This window comes from Gorilla gorilla, chromosome 1 (genome assembly GCF_029281585.2).
Source record: "Gorilla gorilla gorilla isolate KB3781 chromosome 1, NHGRI_mGorGor1-v2.1_pri, whole genome shotgun sequence".
NCBI classification, from domain to species: domain Eukaryota; kingdom Metazoa; phylum Chordata; class Mammalia; order Primates; family Hominidae; genus Gorilla; species Gorilla gorilla.
Window position 1 is genome coordinate 234,763,740 of NC_073224.2, and position 15,468 is coordinate 234,779,207.

The window sequence follows — 15,468 nt, forward strand, 5'->3', positions numbered from 1 at the left end:
GTGCAGCCTGAGGGACTTGGGATGCAGTTCGTGCCACCAAGGAGAGACACCAGTCAGCCTCTGTCCCCAGATAGTGGCAAGGGCCACCCAGAAGCCCCTCGTTACCTTTTTCTTGCTGAGTCCCTAGGCTGAACAGCATGAATGAAGCTGTGGTCCCTCCTGCGGAGAGGCAGGACTGTGGTGGAAATGCCCGTCCCTCTCTCCTCCAGGCTAAATGACCCAGCCCCTTTCCCCTCCCCTCCTAAGTCGGATCCCCAAGCCCTGTGAGAATCCTTTCAAACTGGTGTGAGCTCCGAGATTTCCTGCAGTGCTTCTGAGGACGGGGCAAGGGCTAACCTGCACTCAGTGCCACCACAGAGTGAGGGGCCACGTGACCACGTCTCAGAGTGGCTTCCTCGTGAGCCCATGAAGATGCCTCACCCAGCCCCATTTGACTATGAAGCAGCAGGCTCTTGGCCTTAAAATGCTAACAGGGGCTTCCGTGCTCAGGCTGGCATGACCTCCAGCCCCACCCTGTCTCCTGCGTGGTGCTGCCCTTGGCTTTGCCTCAAAACCCCTATTGGGGGTGGACACTTGTCCAGGACGTGTGTTTGGCCAAAGCGTGCCTTGTCATTTGTTTGACATGTGGTTCCTAAGCAGCCCTGCTGTGCCCTGAGAGCCTCTGCTGTGGGTGGGAGATGGGCAGCCAGGGGTGGAGCCACCAGGCCCTAGCTCTGCCTCCTGCGGCCTGGTCCTCCGGGGCTTTCGCTGTGCGGCCTCCTGTCTGCCCATGCTCCTGGCGGCCCTTGTTGGCCTCTCGCGGGCCGGTGCTGAGTCCTCCGGGACAAGTGCAGATGGCTCCCGTCCCACTACAGGGATCGCTGGCTGGCGACACCCACACAGACGTGGCAGGTCTACCTCCACTCCCTGCAGCGCGTGGATGTCTCCTGCGTCACAGGCCAGCTGACCCGCCTGTCCCTTGTCCTTCGGGGGACACAGACAGTGAGGAAAGTGAGAGCTTTCACCTCGCATCCCCAGGAGCTGAAGGTACGGCCTCTCTGGGGGCTGTTCTGAGCCTCTCCCCAACCCCAGCCTGGAGACGGGCAGTGGGCATTCAGCTGGAGCACAGTGGGTGGCCCTGACGGCAGCTTCTCCAGCGCCTCCAGCGCGCAGACGCTGTTACCAGAGGCCTCTCGGCAGTTGCCTTTCGTTAGATGTGCCATTGTGGGGTGAGTGACGTACACATCAACCCCAAAGGCCGGTGTTCAGAATTCCTGGCAAGGTAAACAGTGACAGGAGCTCTGGCGTTAGTGAAGCCACAGTTAGACGGGGTGGGAGGGCGGCCCCTGGTGCCACCAGCTGGCTGGGGTTTTAAGCCCGAGATGGCTTCAGTTCTGTCTGCGGAGGCAGCGCTTAGGGAATAGTCGCCGTGTGAGAGGAGGGACTTGCCTGGTGCGGACCCGAGCCGCGGCCACAGTCATGTCAGGGTTGGTTGTGGCCTCAGATTTGGCTGCCCCGGAACCACCCATGACCTTGGGCTCCCCTGGCTGATTGGGCTGCAGGCGCCCGGGAGCCCCTTGCTTGCACACCCTGAGAGGCTGTGCTCTGACCTGCCTCTCTTGCTCTTGAAGACAGACCCCAAAGGTGTCTTCGTGCTGCCGCCTCGTGGGGTGCAGGACCTGCATGTTGGCGTGAGGCCCCTCAGGGCCGGCAGCCGCTTTGTCCATCTCAACCTGGTGGACGTGGATTGCCACCAGCTGGTGGCCTCCTGGCTCATGTGCCTCTCCTGCCGCCAGCCGCTCATCTCCAAGGTCTGTATGTGTGGCAGGCACAGGCTGAGGGGATGGGGGCTCAATACCAGGGCACTGCAGGACCCCCACCTTGGCCCTGTGACTCGGGCCACCTGGGTATAGTGTTCTGACCCAGCAGGGCTGGGTGCACGAGTGTTTGCTCCTGTGCTGTCTGTTTCTCGGATGGAAGCTCCAGAGAGCGTCTGTCTTATCTCTGTGGGGGTCCCCGTGCATGGTGCACAGGAGACTCGGAATACTTGGAGGAAGGGCCAGTGGCTGTTCCCGCGAGTGGCCGCAGCGTCTCCCTGTCCTCTCCCTCCACAGGCCTTTGAGATGACGTTGGCTGCGGGCGAAGGGAAGGGTGTCAACAAGAAGATCACCTACACCAACCCCTACCCCTCCCGGAGGACATTCTACCTGCACAGCGACCACCCGGAGCTGCTGCGGTTCAGGGAGGACTCCTTCCAGGTGTGGTGGGGCTGTGCCTGGGACTCCCAGGGGAAGACCCGGGACCTGAATGGAGGGCAGTTAGCCTGCATTTAGGAGCGAGTTCCTCGAATCACCAGCAGTCTTCCAAAAGCCCCAGGGCGGTGACAGGTGCCATCCCATAGTTGGGTGGGCCCGTTGTCTCCTTAGTAGCTGGAGATTTAGCAAAGTTTCTCCTGAGCGTGGGAAAGGGTGTTGTGCCCAGGGCTTTTCATGGTAATGTTAGACAGCTCAGTCTCGGAAATAAGTGTGCCTCCGAATCCAAGTAAAGCGTCACTGGCTGAGCACCGGTTCCCATCCTTGTCCCGGGCGCTGAAGTCAAAGGCAGGCCTTGGATGCACCCGCAGGGCTCCCCTGCCTTGTCACCTCCCCTTGGAAATAAACACGACCATGCAGAGAGTTGCTGGTGAGAACATGGGGCAGCCCGGGGGTGGATGCTGGGATTTGGATGCTTATTTCCAGGTCGGGGGTGGAGAGACCTACACCATCGGCCTGCAGTTTGCGCCTAGTCAGAGAGTGGGGGAGGAGGAGATCCTGATCTACATCAATGACCACGAGGACAAAAACGAAGAGGCATTTTGCGTGACGGTCACCTACCAGTGAGGGCTCGAGGGTGACGTCCTTCCTGCGGCACCCGGCCGGGGCCTGTCTGTGCCCCTCCTGCCCCGCAGGCCGTCCTCCCCGCCTCTCTGCAGCCTTTCACTTCAGTGCCCACCTGGCTGACCTGTGCACTTGGCTGAGGAAGCAGAGACCGAGCGCTGGTCATTTTGTAGTATCTGCGTCCAGCTTAGCTGCTGCTGACACCCAGCAGGCCTGGGTTCCGTGAGCAGGAACTCTGTGGCGGTGGGTCTGGCTCTGGTGCCGCCATCTATGCATGTGGGACCCTCGTTATCTCCTCGTTATCTGTGTTGCTCAAAATGTATTTTATGAATCATCCTAAATGAGAAAATTATGTTTTTCTTACTGGATTTTGTACAAACATAATCTATTATTTGCTATGCAATATTTTATGCTGGTATTATATCTGTTTTTTAAATTGTTGAACAAAATACTAAACTTTTACACGTCTTCCCGTGGCAGTTTTCTTGAGTGTCTGCTGGCGCAGTGTCAGAGGCTTCCTGTCTACAGCACAAGCCCGGTTTCTCCTTGAGGAGACATGGTGGGGGCCAGTCAGGCAGCCCATGCCATGTGTCCTCATGGAGAGGCCGCTCAAGCCTGCCCTGGGTGGGGGCTGAGACCCCGGCTCTGAGACGGCAGCAGTCGGGTAGAAGTGCGAGGGGCGGAGGGTCCTGTGCCCCTGAGCGGAGGGTGGGCTGCACCCAGCGGTGGTTGCAGAGAGCACGTGGCCCCATTGGTCCTTGTAGTGAGGTGCGGTCCTTGTTTGCGGAGATCAGTCTCGGTGGGTGGTCTCTGCTGCCTCTGCATGCTCTGATCCTGACGCAGTCCCCATCCTTCAGAGAGAAATTTCACTGGCACTGTAGTTGAACCCTGAAGATCAGAGCTGTGGCTTTTTCCTGCGTCTGTGCCAGGGGCAGAGAGAGTGGAGATGCCTCCTAGGGTAGTGTGTTTGTATCCTGGTGCTGCTTCTCACGAGACAGTCTGCCCTCCCTTCCCACGGACTCTCCAGCCGGACAGGACTGGCCGACACAGTTTTCTTTTGAGGGAGCTGGATTTTCTCACAGGCCCCAAGGCTGAGTCCTAGGCAAGGGAACAATTGTAAGATGTCCAGTCCTCCAGTCCTCATGGAAGAGGCTCCGGGGAGTCCAGGAAGCCACATGCGGGTTCCATCCAGCCCTGCCCTGTGGGGTGGAGAGTCCTCATGGGCCCTGCAGGCTGGGGCCCAGTGCCCGGCCTGTGCTTGCAGGATGTCCATGCAGAAGCAGAAGCCACAGCCGCAAAGGAGATCCATCCATGGGCTAGAAAACCTCCTGTGGACGTGTCCCTTCAGCGTTTGTAAAGCTGCAGTCTCCCTGCTTTAGAGTGTCTGCCTTCTAGGGGCTGCTGGAGACATCCATTGGAGGCCATGGTGGTCGTTGGTTTACTCCCTCACTCCTTCATCTGGTACCACATGCCTGCTGTGGTCTCCACCCTCTCAGAGGCTCAGGAACATAGGGAAGGCCCATGGTACCTGGGACACTCAGTTGTCGCCAGCCTGGAGTGGGAAGGAAGAGGTGCAGCCTCCCACAGGAGGATGGAGGTTGGCGGGGGCTTCCCACCAGTTGATCTGAGTGGGTGAATAGGGGAGGGGAGACCTGGGCAGAGGGCCATGGGAGCTGAGGCCTGGGGCCAGCGGCATGGTGTGCCCAGAGCCCTAAGGAAGGCCACCAGGCTGAGAAGCCATCCCTGATGCAAAACAAGGTCCTTTCAGGCCATGAGGAGGACTTTTATCTGTATCAAAAAGCGTCAGGAAGCCTTTGAAAGGTTTTATGCAAGGATGGGTGTATTTGGGTAAGATGGGGGCAGTAATGTGGAGAATTAACTGGAGTGGGCCCAGATGTAGGCAAATGAGAGGCTGCTGCAGTAGTTGGGAGGGAGAAGATGGGAGAATGGACAGAAGAGGCTATATTTTGTTCAGCTCTGAGTGATTGAAAATCCAAAATAACACTGTCTTAAACAAGATGGCCGTTAATTTCTCTCACATTTAAAAATCCAGGTAGCTGGTGTAGGGCTGGCGTGGAGCTCCACCATCACTGTGCTCCCGTCTTTTTCTGTCTTACCATTGTGCTGTTCTTACCACGTTGCTTCCACCTTGTATCCTGAGATGGCTGCTGCAGCTGCTGCCATCACCGCTCCATTCCGGTCAGCTGGAAGCTGGGGTGAGGGGCATAGCTCCTTCTGAAAAGTTGCTGTCCGGAAGCTGGACCCGTTTCTCTGCTTGCATCCCTGTGTTCGTTTTCTGTGGTTGCCTAGGTTGGCCTCTGTCCACGCCAGAGCTGGCTTGGAAAGACTGAAGGAGTGAGGTGGAGGCTGGACTCCAGGGGGGAAGGAGTCCCTTAAGGTGTTTCTGTGTCTTTTCAACATGTACCTGTGCGGAGTAATGACATCTCTCTGGCTTGTCCCTGTTGTCATCTGGGTTGGGATTCTCCATGTTGCTTTTTCTTGAAGGCGGCCTCTGAATTTGCACGCCTGCCTCAGGGCAAACGCTGAACAGCCAGGGATCCCAGCTTGTCCACTCCCTATGCTGGCTCAAATGTGTGCAGTCATGATACGGAGCCGTCTCTTCGAGTCAGATGTCCAGGCCTCTGGTCACAGCGTCACCTGGCCAGAGCCTCCGAGTAACCCGGGTGCCTGGTCACTCCCCTGGCAGCTCTGTGTGGAGAAGGTGCAGCTGTGATTTGCTGGGTCTTGTCACTGCAGGCACCACCTGGGCAGCCCACCCATCCCTGTCCACTCCGCCTGGCTCTCGCCCTGCTCCTGCTGTTCCCCGTCGTACCACGCGAGGGCAAGGCCTGCCCTGTTAGCCTGCCGCTTCCGCAGCACCACTGCACTCTCATTAAGGGTCTGGGGAATGAGCCACTGTGATGGGTGCTGAGTCGTGCTGGCAGGAGGCTCAGACTTTCTCCTAATAGGTGCCTTTAAAGTAATGTTGATGGATGTGATTATGAAGCTATTATGTCCCATTTGTTCCTACAGTCTTGCTGGGGAGGGTGACCGGGACCATTTTATCCTCCCCTTGCAGAAAGTCTTGGTCAGATGCATTGTACTGCAGGGGAGGCAGGGTCTCAGCTGCTCAGACATGAGGCCCAAGCCTGAGATGAGCCAGGGAGGACTCCGGTGCTGGAGAATTAGGTGGGCGAGGCAGGAGGGTCTGGGGCTGGGTCCCTTTCCCAGGCCTCTGGGCTGTTGGGCTGCAGGTCAGTGCGAGGGCCTGGGCCGGGCACCCCCTCATGCTACAGAAGCCGCCCCAGCGCTCTGATTGCGGGACCTCACGTGCCTCAGGCAGGGATATGCTTAGAGCCATTGGTCCCACGGCCACATCTGTGGGCAGACAGTAGGGTGGGAGTGAAGGGAGACCTCCGTGGGGACAGTCGATGCTGTAGGTGACCATGGTGACTTCTCGAGATCGTGGATAAGGAAACGGGTCCTTCTGTGTTCCTAAAAGGTCTCCACACCCCACAGATGTGGGCATGCGTGGGATAAAGGAGGCCCCTCCCTAAAGGTAGCAACACCTTGTTGTCTGCCATTTTCGGCGTGGGCCACATCCCTCAGCTCCTGTGTCTCTGCTGCGAAGCTGCAGGAGGAGGTTGGGATTTTCAGTCTGTCAGGGAGGGCACCGTTGCCTCTGCTTTCCCAGGCTGCCTTCATCTCCTCCACTGTGGCCAAGCTGAGGATGCCTCCTGGACTTTGCCCCAGCTCCCGCACCTGAGGTGCCAGCGAACCCTAGACAGGAACATCCTGCTGGACGGGCAGAGCTCTGAGAAGGCACTCATGCAGCCCTGGGTGCCTCCTAATGGTGCGGGGGTTCTGGAGGCCTCATCAGATGCCTTGGGGAGGGGTGTGGGACGCTTTCATCTCCGCCCCCTCCATTTCCAGATGCGCCCAAGAACTGGCTGCCTCCCCGGCCCCTGCAGAGAGATGCTGCCTGCTCTGAGGGGCCTGCTCTTCGTCACGTGGGTTTTCCCCCTGGAAGACCAGGAAGCAGCTGCTTTTCCTGGAGAGGTGGATCCCCCGAGTCCATTCGGTCCTTGCACAGCAGAGGGGCCCGCGGCGCTCCCTGCCCGTGTCTGGTCTGTAAAGCAAGGACTCAGGCCCTTCAGCTGCTCCGATGCCCCACAAGGCGACAGCAGAGAGCTGGCCAAGCCTCCAGGGCTCCCACCTGTTCGAGGTGCTTTGGTAACATGGCCACCACCCCAGCCTACCGGGCTCTCGCATCTGCGTTGTCACCCCCACGGCACAGGAGGGAACCACAGCATCAGATGCAGGAGGTGCCGCCCAGGCTCGAGGAGCAGGCAGCGTGTGCCCTCCTGGACGGGACCAGGCTAGCCTGTGGGCTGGAGGACACAGGGACATCCCTCAAGCCCACGAGGAGAAAGCGGCCTGGCCTTTGGCAAGAGAGACGCCATCAGCCAGCGAAGCTCTATTTGCCACGTGCTCCTCATGCCCTCATTCAACCCGAGTGTAGACAGAGGGCCCCCCTGGCCGGGGGAGATGGATGCTGCCCGCCCAGTACCTGGCTTTCTTGGGGGCCCAGATGATCACATGGGGACCCGTCACGGTCTGTCGGGTGGCGCTGAGGGTCTGAGGGGAGCAGGGGGACGGTGTGAAGAGGGACTTTAGTTCGGAGATCGGGCCTCTCTGCGTAGGAGGCAGCTGAGAGAGAATGGAGTGGCAGGGGCCCTGCAAAGGGGCAGCGGGGCAGGGGAGGCTGGCGAGGGGCCTGCAGGGCTGTGCCAGGGCAGGGGGTCGAGTGGGCCAGGGGAGGAGCTGGTGGGCTGGAGTGGACAGGTGCCATGTCCCGTGAGTTCTCCGGCCCTGATCCCGGCCTTCCGTCAGCATGGAGCCCAGTCCTCGGGGGCGGCGATGCTGTGGCTACCTCACCCCCATCCCGCAGACCCCACTCTCAGTGCTTGTGGCGCGTGTGCCTCTTGCTGGCTCTGTGGGGCTGGGTTGAGGCCTGGGACCCCTCCACAGCTGCCCACCCCAAAGGGCTCCTTCCGCCCAGGGTGGGGTGGCCTGAGGGCTTCGACCAGCCGGTCAGGACCCCATGCCTTCTGCTACTGGCCTCCAGCTGGGTGTGTTCCTGGGTGTACCCTGGCCTTCCACGAGAAGAGGCATCTCGGGGAGGGGTCTCTTCTGCTGGGCACAAACCCCAGGTCAAGCCTGCTGCGTGCTCTGGGTTGCAAAACACCGGCCTTGTCTCTTCCTTTATGAGCCCACAATGTCCTGTGCCGAAACCTGAGGTGTGGGCTGGCGTGTTCACTCACTCCCGACTCCCCTCTTGCCAGTCGAGGTCCGGCTGGGCAGAGCCGGGATGCCCACGTGGAAGCTGGGCCCTGCAGCGCTTGCCTATGGGGACAGGGGTGCCTGGGACCCCCCCGATGAGGGCACCACGCTGAGCTGCTGCTCTCTCCGTGCAAAGCCACATGCCTTTCGAAGGGGCCGTTATCATTCCCATCACGAGCATTTCTCAGCTGTGATTTCATTTCTCCCGCCTGCTCCTCCCTCCTCCTGCCCCTGTTGAAAGCTACTTTTCACTAAATGGAGTCAAATGCAAGCCAGACGAGCTGGTTTGCATTTCTCATGTCTGATAATGATTTAATGCTATGTTTGTCTGTATTTAGAAATAAGACACTTTTTAAAATTGTTGCCTCAGGTTCTAAGAGGGTGGGGAAACAGCCATTATTGCTTCCCTGATGACCGCTTTTTCTCCTGTGGACGGAGGCGCTGCCGCTCTCACCCCAGCAACCTCGGGTGGCACTTACCGGGAGGTGTGCTGAGGCCTTGACAGAGAAAGAGACAGAGGGCTCAGGAGCAGCTGGTGGCGTGCCCACGGGAGGTACTCAGGTGGGTCGCTGTCTCGCACGGCCCAAGCACAGTGGGGTCTCTCTGGCCCCGTGCAGGATGCCACCCTACAGATGGGAAATGAAGAATGTAGACCCTTCCTGCCTGGAGGACGCTGGCGCTCCACCTGCCGCACTCCGCTGGTGATGCCACGTGGGCCCCACTGGCTCTCCTGACCCCAAGCCAAAACCACGCCTGAGCGGGTCCACAGGAGGCTGTGCAGTGCCCGGGAGCTTCTCTGCAGGTCGGGCAGATCCACCTCGGGCCAGGCCCCTGGGTTTCAACACTGCCCCTCACCTCTCCGAGGGGGGCTTGGGAAGCCCCTTGCTGGTGGGAGAATGGATGACTGAGGAACAGTTACCCCAACTTCAGGGGTTGAATACTGTCCCTGCAAAACTCACGTACACTCAGAACCTCAGAATCCGGCTGTTTGGGAAGAGGGTCTTTGCAGATGTAACGAGGGCTTGAGATGAAGTCGTGTTGATTGGGATGACCCTAAGCCCAGGGAGAGTGTCCGTATGGGACAGAAAGGGACACGTAGAGATGGTTCCGTGGCGACAGAGGCAGAGGCTAGAGAGAGCCACAAACCAGGGATTACCAGAGCCACCGAAGCTGGAGACACCTGGGACAGATTCTCCCTCCGACCCTCCAGAGGGAACCTGCTCTGCCCTCACCTTGATCTCAGCCTTCTGGCTCCCAGGGCTGTGGGGGAATAACTTCCTGCTGCTGTGAGTCACCAACTTTGCAGCAGTTGTTTACGGCAGCCTCAGGAAGTGAACATAGGAGTCGTGGGACCTGCAGCTCCCTGGAGGTCCTAAATAGTCACATAATTAGCAAATGAAGGTCCCTAGTGCTGGGGAGAGAAGGTCTGGTGTAAGTCTAAGGAGTGACCCCATCGACAGGGTGGCCCTTGGTGCGTGGAGAGAAGCCCCTTGGGTGGCCGTCCTTGGCCATGAAGGAGCCGCGTCATCCTGGCTGGTCAGCCGTCCTGAATTGAGTAAGGACTCCGGGTTCTCAAGGTAAACTTTATCACAAGAATTCAACCTTGAAATAGCCACGCGCCAGTGTGAGTTTCTCCTGGAGGCAGAACCTCTAGGTGGGGGCTGTACCCACATTTAAGGGAAAGAAGCAACAGCCCCTGTGTGTGTGACTCACACGGACCCAGGTTCTGAGACAGCTTGTAGGGGCTTGAGGGAAGGAGTGTGGTCTCCAAGGCGTGTGGGGCCCTGGTACCAGGGTCAGTACTGTCCACACTACCCTCCTGGGCCACCCCGGGCTTCACTTGCCCTCACGCCACCCTCTCATCCAGTGCTCATGGCAGCTGCTGCGACTGTCAGGAAACACAGACCTGATCCTGTCGCCTCTTTTGCATAAACCTTTCAGAGGGTAGGACGCAGGCAAGGATCCTCTCTGGGGCCTGCAGGCCCATCCTCTCCTGGCTCCATCCCACCCTCTCTCACCACTCCCGCCCTGCTCAGGGCGCAGGGCTGGGCTGTTTCCTGCTTCTGAAGCCTCTCTGTGCCTTGGTCTCCTCCATGAAGGTGCATTGAGCTGACCAGGTAAGAGCTGGGTGCAGCAGGTCCCCTGTGGTGCGCTGCAGGACTGTCCCTGATCATCTGCTGCCCCTCCTGCCCGATGCCATCTGACTGGCAGTGTTGCTATGGGAGGGGTGTCCACCTGCGGCTTGCGGGTGTGGCCGATGGGATGTGGACAGAAGTGACCCGGCCTTGCCTCAGCAGGCCTTTTCCCTCTACCCGCAGGGTCCTGTCTCTGCAGGGAGCTGAGAATGGGGGATCTTTAATTAGCATTCTCTTCTCCAGCCAAGCCAGCCTTCCTTCCTGGGGGGACCCTGTCCTCCTGTTGGGCCATCAGCCTGCGGGAGGCTCCATGTGGCTGGGCCCTGCATGGAGGTGCCCCGATCCTCTGGGCTCCGGGGTGGGTGGCGTCCTCTCTCAGTGCTCTCCCTCTGCCTCTGGAACAAGAGCAAGTGCCAGGGTCAGGGTGCCGCGTGGGCAGCTCCCCGTGCAGCGAGTCCTGGCCCGTGTCTGTGGGGAGTTCGGGACAGGGGAGGGGTCAGCCTTGTGCAGTGTGCTATGAAATTTGGGATCTTCGAGGGTAGCTGTCAGGCTTCTGTTCACATTGCTGACCCCCCACAGTGGTCCCCTAAATGATTCATTTAAAATGTCCCCCTTAATTCTGCTTGCTGGGAGCTCACATGAACTGGTCCTCTGTTTTCACGCTGGATTTGTTGGACTTTCACTGGACCAATGCTATTAGGGGCCTTTTGTTTGCAAGGGACAGACACTCAGCTCAAACCAGCATAAGCCAGAAGGCAGCTGTGATGGTTTCTCATACCTTCTGGGGAAACTCCGTCTTCAGGCATGGCTGGATCCAGTTGCTCAGATTCTGTTGCCAGGAGCCCATGCCCCTCCATGGTTTTGCTCTGCCTTTTCAGTGTCAGCTCTGCTCTCAGACAGGCTCTCCCCTCAGTGCAAGGACAGTGCCAGCTTCAAACTCCTAGTTATGTTTTTCTGGAGTGAAGGGCCCAGGCTTTACTCTCTGTGCCTCTGGCTAAGTTATATGTCCAGCCCTGAACCTGTGGCTCTGGCTTTCCAGCCCCGGAGCAGGAGGGTGGGTTGGAGTGGTTAGAGAGCCTGGGGGAGGCTGCTCCCTGGGGGCTGTTAGGGAAGAAGGGGGTTGGGGGAATGGGGGAATGTTGGGCAGACCACACCCACCGAGGTCTGAAGTGAGCTTGGAAGGGGTGGCGTGTGCTACAGGGTGGCTGAGGTCTCCTCGTGGACTCACCTCTTTGCCTCCACCCCCAGAAGAAGCACAGATGCCATGTCTTGTCATTGGTTCCTTTACTGTCCCTGCCCCTGAGGGGCCACTGCTGTCATGGAGTGAGATGCAGGCAGAACAAAGACAGCCTGTGGACACTTACAGGCTCAGAGATCCCAGCCTTGCCACACAGCCATCGCCTGCACACTGGCCGGATGCTGCTGGCCATGTCAGGAGCTGGGTGATGTGGGGCCCTGTGCACGCAGGCCCTGAGGAAGCACCAGACTCCCCTGTGCTCTTCTCTGTGGGGAAAGGGGGTGATACGGTCTGGCTGTGTCCCCACCCAAATCTCATCTTGAATTGTAACTCCCACAACTCCTGCGTGTCATGGGAGGAACCTGGTGGGAGGTGATTGAATTATGGGGGTGGGTCTTTCCTGCACTGTTCTCGTGATAAGGAATGAGTCTCACGAGATCTTATGGTTTAAAAATGGGAGTTTCCCTGCACAAGCTTTCTCTCTTTGCCTGCTGCCATCTATGTAAGACGTGACTTGCTCCTCCTTGCCTTCCATCATACTTGTGAGGCCTCCCCAGCCACGTGGAACTGTAAATCCATTAAATCTCTTCCATTTGTAAATTGCCCAGTCTTGGGTATGTCTTTATCAGTAGCGTGAAAATGGACTAATACAGGGGGATCTGCCATCCTTTCCCCTTTCAGTCAGGAGTATCTGAAACCCATGAAATCATGTGCAGAATTCTGTGTGCAGAGGAATTTTCATGGAGGGAGGATCTGTAGCTTTCTCCAGACTCTCAAGTTTAGGGCCTGCAAAAGGGTGAGATTTCGAGAGGAGACATCTCTGCTCAGAGCTGGGCCCTCATGCAGCCTAAGCAAGTGGAGTTTCAGGAAGATGCTCCCGGTTGCTGGACAGGCTGGAGAGCTGGCCATGTGGGCTCATCTGGGTCATTCTTGATCCTGCCGGAGATTTGCACACCATGCTCAGCAAAAATGCACCTTGGTGATCAGCCTCCTGGTGGTCTGCACCTGCTGCTGTCTTTGGAGGTTTTGCCATGGCTCCTGACTGTCTCCTGCCATCCCCCCACCCCATGGCAGACACAGCACCCTGTGAACACACCAGTCCAGGCAGGACCTCCAGTGGCTCCCACATCATTCAGCTGGAGTCCATGGGATGGCCCCAAGCCCCAGCCACTGCTCCCACCTCCCCTCTGCTGACTCCTCCCCTGGTCTGTGGCTCTGGCCACGCATTTCCTTGCTTGTCAAGTGTCCAGCAGGCTGCACCTCAGGGCATTCACATGTGCCTTTCCCTCTGCCTGGAATGCTCTTCCCCCAGGTAGCCACGTGGCTCACTCCCCGGCCTCAGCGGGGAAGGAGCTTTGATTGCCCATTCATCTGAGAGGCCTCCCCTGCATCCCATTCCCCAAATCACCCTCCCTGGGACCCCCGTTCTCCACAGCACCTCTCAGCTCCTTCATGTCTGTCCGCCTGCCCCACATGGAGTTTGTCTTTGTTCCCTGCCAGAGGCTCTCCAAGAATATTCCTGGAAGAATTGAATGTTGCCAATTCAGCTGCCCCCCTGCCTGGAGTCCTCTGCTGCCTGACAGTCCACGAATCCCCTCCCGTCGGCCTTGGCTGCCACCAGCCTCCCCCACCAGCCCATGCAGGCCACTCCTAGCCAGAGCGAGGGCCTTCTCTGCACTCTGCCTGGAATCGCCCGTGTGGCCAGCTCTTCCTTCTGTGGTGGTGCCTCCTAGAGAGGGCTGCTGGGCACCTGGTTAGGGGAGACATTTCCCGGGATAAGTCCTGAATGCGGGCGTGGTGTTCTACGGCATCTCCCATCACGGTGGGGTCTGTGTTACCCCTGGGGCTAGGATGACTAGGATGCGGCGGGGGTGGCATGGTGCCCTGCCTGGGCTCGGCCCACTCTGCCTGCTGCTCTGCTCTTGAGCTCTCAGGACCCCGAGGGCACCATGGGGATAAGCCCACAAGAACCTACCAGGGGATGAGAGACCATGTGGTTGGAGTCCCAGGTGACCTGGCCATCCCCTCAGCCTGTATCAGCCCCTGCAGATTGCACATGCATGAGGGGTCTGGCCACCATTGCCACATCCTGTCTTGGGCCAAAAGAACTGTCCTGCTGAGCCCAGCCCAGATGCCAACCCACAGAGCCATGAGCTAAATGAATGTCTCAGTGTTGTGAGCCGCTGGGGTTTGGGGTAGTTAATGACACAGCAAGAGCTACTGCTGCCCCAGTCTCAGGTGGCTCACGCTGCCTTCCATTGCTCTAAACTCAATTCACATTGATTGACTTACCTGCTCACTATCTGTCTTCCCCGTTAGAATATCAGATTCAAGAGGACATGATCTTTGTCACCACTGCATCTCAACAATACTAGGGTCTAAACAAATAATAAGAGTTCACATTTATTAAATATTTACAGTACATCAGTCTTTGCTCTGTTTGTGATTTAATATTTTAATCTCTAGTGGCAATAAATGGGTCAACCTGTTTATTAAGTAGGTACTTGTATTCATTTGTTCTCACATTGCTATTAAGAACTACCGGAGACTGGTAACTTATGAAGAAAAGGTTTAATTGCCTCACGGTTCCACAGGCTGTACAAGAAGCATGGCTGGAAGGCCTCAGGAAACTTACAGTCATGCTGGAAGATGAGGGGGAAGCTGCTGGCACGTCTTACATGGCTGCAGCAGGAGGAAGAGGGTGAAGGGAGAGGTGCTACACACTTTGAAACAGCCGGATCTCCTGAGAACTCACTATCACAAGGACAGCAAGGGGGAAAATCCGCCCGATGATGCCATCACCTCCCACCAGGTCCCTCCTCCAACACTGGGGATTACAATTTCACACGAGAGTTAGGCGGGGACACAGATCCAAACCATATCAGCGCTTACTAGGTGTGAAGTTGAATGGATGCATGCATGCATGAATGAATGAATATGCCTCTCCCTGGCCAGACTGATGCCTTCCTGAAGGTTCCGCTGCCCTTTGGGAGTGGCAGGGGCTCTGTCCCCAGGCTCCCACCTTCAGGCCATCTGGAGCAGAAGGGCCTGAGGCTTACACTTGGTCTTTTCTCTAGGATGCTCTTCCCACAGCAAAACTGGACTTTCAGCAACTTCAACTAGCGAACAGCTCGAGCCATTTGACATTGGCCAGGAGAACTGAAATCGGGGACCCCCGCAGAGGCGTCTGGCCTGAACCTCTAAGCCGAGCAGAAATGTTCACTGTCTCCCTAGCAAGGAAGCCCACAAAAGTTCCCTGTAGGGTGGAAGGGGGCCAGGAGCAGGGGTCATTCAAAATTACTCTCAGTTCTATCCCAGAATCTTCCAGTAACCTTGGTGGCGGGGCACTCCTGCAGTTCTCCTAATTAGTTGTGGAATACAAAGTGTTTTCACAATTAGAATGTTTCTGTTCTGAGGTCATCAGATTTTTTTTTATGGAGATAAAAACGTAATTAGCTGAGTGCCTCTTTGGAATGGCAGTGACCGTGGGGATGGCCTGGGGTTGCTGAGCCCCGGGAAGCTGCTGCCGTCATCCTGAGGTGCTGAGGCCAGGTAGAGTCCAACCCTGCAGGGCCTCGCTCCAGGCTGGGCCAGCTCTGCTCCTGTGACAAGGGCGTCCCTCAGGGAGATTCATTCAAGCCAGCCATAGAGCGTCATCTCCTGCTGGCCACGTTGTGCTCACGTGTAATTTTAGAAATATGGATTCTTACATGTTCATTCCTTGCTAAACTAAGAGTTTGTTTTGATCTTTTCATCATCCCCCAGTCAGTACATGGCTCTGACTCTGAAGTGGAATGCTGGTGCTTTTTTTCCGGCTTCTGGAGGGGCGTGTGGCATCGGTGCAGGTCAACACAGGGCCAGATACCCACGGCTGGATTCCAGAGCCCATGACTGGCTC

At 57.6% G+C, this 15,468-nt stretch overlaps 1 protein-coding gene across 13 annotated transcripts in view; it reads left to right on the forward strand.

The window, feature by feature from the left end:
- The window catches only part of NPHP4 (nephrocystin 4), a 133,717-nt gene extending 130,394 nt beyond the window's left edge, over positions 1-3,323 (forward strand). For all 13 annotated transcript variants that reach the window (XM_055382918.2, XM_055382899.2, XM_063703253.1 and 10 more), the window contains 4 exons: positions 855-1,026; positions 1,611-1,790; positions 2,094-2,237; positions 2,718-3,323. In XM_055382918.2, coding sequence (XP_055238893.2) covers positions 855-1,026; positions 1,611-1,790; positions 2,094-2,237; positions 2,718-2,858 — 637 coding nt within the window. In that variant the 3' untranslated portion in view covers positions 2,859-3,323. The remainder of the gene's footprint in view (positions 1-854; positions 1,027-1,610; positions 1,791-2,093; positions 2,238-2,717) is intronic.
- Positions 3,324-15,468: the final 12,145 nt, after the last annotated feature.